The sequence below is a fragment of the Choristoneura fumiferana genome, chromosome 24 (genome assembly GCF_025370935.1).
Source record: "Choristoneura fumiferana chromosome 24, NRCan_CFum_1, whole genome shotgun sequence".
NCBI classification, from domain to species: domain Eukaryota; kingdom Metazoa; phylum Arthropoda; class Insecta; order Lepidoptera; family Tortricidae; genus Choristoneura; species Choristoneura fumiferana.
Window position 1 is genome coordinate 10,096,082 of NC_133495.1, and position 6,143 is coordinate 10,102,224.

Consider the following 6,143-nt stretch of genomic DNA (forward strand, 5'->3'; position numbering starts at 1 on the left):
TTCTCCGTACTGTATTGCCACTTTAACGAGCTAATTCGCTTGGCTATGTCGGTGAGCCTCGTTCTTCTATGTATCTCGTAAGACAATTGATGACTTGTGATTTTCTAGATTTTTCTGGATAACTCCAGAGTCTCCTCGGTGGCTGGTGAGCCGAGGAAGAGTTGCTGAGGCGGAAAAGGTGCTCATAACCATCGCCAGGAGGAACAGCATCATCCTGCCAAGAGGTTTCCTTCTAGAGATCCACGTGAGTTCAATTTAATTTTACAGCATAGTATCTCTCTCTCTTTCTCTCTCTCTCTCCAGCATATATACTCTCGACTCTTGAGTTGTAATCGTCGGTTAATGATCTGCAGACAACATTCATCACGACTTTTTAGGGAAAAAAGTATGGTAGTTTCCGCTTGTTATTATAAGCTTTTATTTAGTTTTACTTGTCCCGTTGTCTGTTTGTCTGTCAGGTCTGTCTGTAATCAAATCTTGCAAGTTAATTAACTTATTTAAATAAATTCGACCAACTTCCAGTAGTTGGATTGACTTGAAATTTGGTATACTTATGTAAATTGCGTGACAATACAATAAAGTAGTAGTGACATCCTGGTAGTCCGGCCCGGATTGTCTCCACAGGACGTAACTCTTCAACGGTTGATGGCATCGACTTGAAATTTGCCATGCAAATGTAGTTTGGGTGACAATACAAGTACAGTCAACAAAAAGTAGTCAGCAAAAAAAGGCTTGTATTAAAAATGAAATTTTTACAAAGAACTTATTTTACAAACCACAGTGCTGGAGTCCGTAGTTCGTACCTAGTTGGTATTAGAGAATGCTGCTACTCTCGCATCAAGTTTCTTAGGCGCCTATTACGACATCCACGGGAAGAGATTGGTCCACCTTATTTTAAAACCGGACACAGCACGGGCGGTATTTCAACTATGTATTTAGAATTATAGAGTCGTGGTAGCTTAGGGGTTTGACCTATAGCTTCAAGCAGAGGGTCGTGGGTTCGAACCCGGGAGCACACCTCTAAATGTTTCTGAATTTGTGTAGATCTTACTCAAGGATAGATTTTTTTTGCAGGTGGTAGGACCTTGTGCAAAGTCTGCCCGGATTGCTACCGCCATCTTGCTCGCTAATCCTGCCGTGAAGCAGCAGTGCTTGCACTGTTGTGTTTCGGCGTGGAGAGTAAGACAGCTGGTGCAATTACTGGCACGTGAGGTATCCCAATTAGGCCTCTAGGTTGGCAACGCGTCTGCAATACCCCTGGTGTTGCAGATGTTTATGGGCGGTGGTGATCTCTTAACATCAGGAGATCCACTAGCTCGTTTGCCATCCAGTCGAATAAAAAATAAAAAAAACTACCAGACCGAATAGCTTACGCGTGCAAAGCCGCGGGTAAACTCTAGTATTGGCTTAATAGATACTTTGTATAGTGCACTTTATTATCCTTTATTATTGTAACGGGTTTTTACCGATGTACATAATTTACCATTATTCTGCAGTTAACTATAAAATGTTGACATGCGTTAGTAATATGATAAACTGCTTGCCTTCGCATTAATTAATTTAATTTCCTTTATTAAATTAATGTTCCACGTATTTGTAAATAAGGTACTTATGTCTGACATGTTTCAAACCAAGCCACGGTTCCAAGTTAGGTTGAGCTCGAAACGAAAGCCAGCCGTGACGTCTCGCTCGACCGCCTCCTCCCATAATGAGAGGACTTGGGGCGTAGTTCCCACACCAGCCCAGGGTGGATTGGGAACTTCACACCGTTTAATTTCTTCGCAGATGAGTGCAGCTTCTATCACTATGTTCCGCTTTGTGTGTCGTATATATTCGATTGCTATGCTAAAAGGCTGCCACGTGACAAAATCAAGCTTGGAGATGCAGTCGACATCGATGCTATACTCTGCTTCTTCGGCAGGCGAAAAAACGAACATTGAAGAAGTATATATTTTGTCCGATGCACTTTTTTATCATTTGCTCTTAGTAAAAAAAATTAAAGTACGGGCTGTTAGTGGTCACTCATGACAATAAAACTTGTTGTATCATGTTTTAGAATGACATTGAGAAATACATGAAGGTTGCTCATAGTACGTTTTCTCGCCTGCGGTAGAAACAGTAATAAGTATCTGTTATCTAATTATAGATGCTAGTTATATCTTTGAATAGATATCATTTATTTAAGAATACAAACTTCATTGTACATGATATAACCTACAAAAAATATGTAAGAAAATGGAACCCCCCGCGTCATGGACCCAAAGATGCTGGCAGCATGTCCTCGCTGTATAGCAATGCTGAAACGTTGTGCGAGGAAACTGCCAGCTCTTCTGTCCCCTGTGGTATCAAAAAGTCGTTTAGAAGTGGAGGTATCAAGCTGAAATTTATATCAAATACTGAGGTCTACTGTCCCTTGGAGCTGTTAAAAAAATCAAACTTCTAAGCCAACGCAATCAAAATTGAATTATAAATATTAAGAACTAGCATCGATTTAAAATAATTACCGTGTTTTTCGGCTCCATTCCAAAACTTGTTTTTGTCAGCTGCCTTTTAGCTTGAGGACAGCGGTAGAAGTATGCTTTTAATAGTGGCATATTTGCTGGTCTATGTTTCGTTTAAGTCTTATTTTCTTAAGTTTTTTTTTCTATATTGTACCGTTTTTTGCCCAAATAAACATTAAACATATCCCACTAATATTATAAGTGCACAATTTTGTAAGTCTGTTTGTTTATTACCTTATCACGTCTAAACCGCTAAACCGATTTAAATGAAATTCGGTATAAAGATAGTTTGAGTCCCGGAGAAGGACATTTGATACGTCTCACGCTAGTTCTAATTTGAAATATTTAATGTTTAATTAACAAAGACAATCAAAATAAATAAAAAAGTATCTGATATTAAAACTTCTTTTTCAGAGAAAAATTAAAGACCAAGAAGACTTGGAAGCTACAATCTTATCAAATGCAAATGGACACGTGCCGGGATTTCCTCTTCTCACAACGAAAGAAGAAATCATAGACAGAAGAATAAGCAATATGCTTACATTCAAACCAGAGCCTAAACCAGCGGAAGAAAATATTCCGAAACCAGATAGCTTAGAACGAATCATAGCCTTAGAAGTAGCAGAAATAGTAAACAAAAGAAGCAAACTTAAAAGAAATACTGATGCTACAGATTTAACAGTTGAAGATACATATGAAGAAGAATGCCCTTTCAATGTAGACGCTCAAAAAACAACACAAATAGCGTATAGACAGTCACCTGTAACTATAAGAAAGAAATCAGTTCAACTCATCAACAGAATGTTCCAAGAAAGTCCAGAAAAAGCTGAAGATAAAATAATAGATGAACAAAACTCAGAAGGGGGACTGTAAAGCGTCCCCGTTAGATATATTTAGATATCCTAATATAAGAAAAAAGTTTTTTATAGTTACTTTTAACTGGGTGTCTTTAGGCGTCGTTTATAATAGTTTAAGTTATAATACACCAAATTTAGGAGTGGATGACTATTTAGCTTTTTTTATTGGTAAGTATTTTACTGTACTGTTATTTTTAAGTCGTCAAAGTTATTACTACGAAATCTAGAAATATAGCTTCCCAATTTTGTATTTTTTTTAAGTATAAGCATAACATAACAGGAGCTACTTGGGTATCAGCCCAAGTAGCTCCTGTTTTGTAGGGTTCCGTACCTCAAAAGGAAAAAACGGAATCTTTATAGGATCACTTTTTGTCCGTCTGTCTGTATGTCTGTCTAGACCCTTTTTCTCGGGAACGCGTGGAGGTATCAAGCTGAAATTTATATCAAATACTGAAGTCTACTGTCTTTTGGAGCTGTAAAAAAATCAAACTTCTAAGCCAACGCAATCAAAAGATGCAGCCGTTTATGCTGCAAATTTCCGCAAATTTTCGAAACTCGCAAGGGAATCAAAACCTACAGGGTACTTTCCGTGAACTCAGAATCATGAAATTTGGTATGAAGGTAGCTATTATAACACAACCAGCTAGAAAAGTCTGAAATTATTGATTTTTTATGTCCGTCTGTAAATATCAATGACCAATATAATCTGACCCCACACTGCGTACATTTTGCTTAAGATAAGGGCTCTGCATACAATGGATGTATTAAATCACTCGGAAAAATTGAGAAATATCTTCAAGACACGATTCCCGTTTACTTACATATCTATAAATGTGTACGGAACCCTCGGTGCGCGAGTCCGACTCGCACTTGCCCGATTTTTTTCATCATCATGATCCCAGCCTATATACGTAATGTTGGCTACAAGCCTCCTCTCAGAACGAGAGGCCTGTTTTTATTAGAGTAGTATAATTTTGAACACTGGATTTTACAAAGAGTGCTTCAATCCAGGTGGTGCAGTGGAACTGCCTTCCTACTTCCTGGCGTGGCGCTGCATGGAACGATTCGGCAGGCGCTGGGTGCTATGCATCTTCAGTTGCGTTGGTGGGTTCGCTTGCCTCTGCTGCTTGTTCGTGCCAGAAGGTAAAAACATAAAAAGTGATCCTAATAATATTATTAATGCAAAAGTTTGAGAGTATGCGCGTGTGTGTGTGTGTGTGTTATATATGTTAATTTATTGAATCAGGCGTTACTTTGCGGAGGTCCATATCAATGAACTAAAATAATTTCCTTGCTCACCGCGACCTTACGATAGCTAAGCTTATGCAAAATATGCGTGTTCATGCAGTTCCTCCACCTCCACACTGTAAGAACACACACAAATCACACAAACCCATCTATCACCACCACCACACTACACTGACGCGTTTTCGAACTCAAACAGAGCTCATCCTCAGAGTGACACAACCGTACACCATGCTACCAGTTGTTAGACTAACGAACCACAACCACCGTTTTAACTTGTCACTGTAACTCCCCAAGTACCCACATACGTTTTATGAAACAAAACAAAACTACCCACAAATTATTCGTCCTTCAAAACTACCTTGATTTTTTATTTATTTACTGTCAAGGCATGTTTTATTAACTACCATTGCTGAAATTAGATCCAAGCCGTAGCAAGGGAGATGAAACTAAATTTACCTGCTCATTAATAATAGACCCCATACTGTTGTATCTAATTATCTCCATGCATTCTAAAACATCGAGACGAAACCCCTTGCCACAATAATGTAACACTTCATACGAATCGGAGTCCGATAAAGAATGATTTAGTTCCAACAAATGTTTGGCAAAATTCGACTTATCAGGATGCTCATTCCTATATGCCGAAACATGCTCTTTAAATCTAGCATTAAAACTGCGTCCTGTCTGACCAACATATACTTTACTGCAGTCATTACAAGTGAGCTTGTATACACCCGATCTAGTTCCTTTATCTACCTTCTCTTTGTGGTTACAAAGTTTAGAGTACAAAGAGTTGTTAGTCTTAAAGGCTACCTTAACATTGTTTGATTTTAAAATACCACAAATTCTATCAGACAAACGACCAACGTATGAAATGCTACACCTATATTTGTTAGAAGACTGCGATGGTAACACGGCGTAAAGCATGCTATTCACTATCCGTGCCTGCTTCTTCTGAACCAAACTATTGACCATTGATTTAGTATAACCATTCGACAACGCTATCTGATAAATAGTATTTAACTCTAAATCAAAATCTTCCCTAGAAAGAGGTACAGTTAACAATCTATGTACATAACAATGAAAAGCTGCTAATTTATGCTGCCACGGGTGATTAGACGATGCTGGTATCACGGCATCTGTACGTGGGTTTTCGGTAAATTTTGAACTGGTGTTTATTATTAAATCTAATAATTGTCAAATCCAAAAAGTTTAACGAAAAATTTTCTTCTAATTCTTTTTTAAATTTTATTTTAACATGTTTGTTATTTAAACCATTTACAAACAAGTCGAGCTGTCTCATACTTCCCTCCAGCACAGAATTAAATCATCAACGTACCTATAATAATACACAATATTATTATTACCCACTATGTACCTATTTTCAAAGTAATCCATAAAAATATCTGCCATTAATGGACTCAGAGGTGATCCCATTGCTAAACCATCACTCTGTAAATAATACTGCCATTAAATAATTTATTGAATCAGGCGTTACTTTTGCGGAGGTCCATATCAATTGAACTAAAATAATTTC

At 37.8% G+C, this 6,143-nt stretch overlaps 1 protein-coding gene across 1 annotated transcript in view; it reads left to right on the forward strand.

Moving 5' to 3' along the window:
• Positions 1 to 6,143, forward strand: part of LOC141441837 (organic cation transporter 1-like) — a 38,863-nt gene that overhangs the window by 28,523 nt on the left and 4,197 nt on the right. The window contains 4 exon segments of the mRNA XM_074106720.1: positions 109 to 244; positions 2,916 to 3,362; positions 3,364 to 3,526; positions 4,370 to 4,501. Coding sequence (XP_073962821.1) covers positions 109 to 244; positions 2,916 to 3,362; positions 3,364 to 3,526; positions 4,370 to 4,501 — 878 coding nt within the window.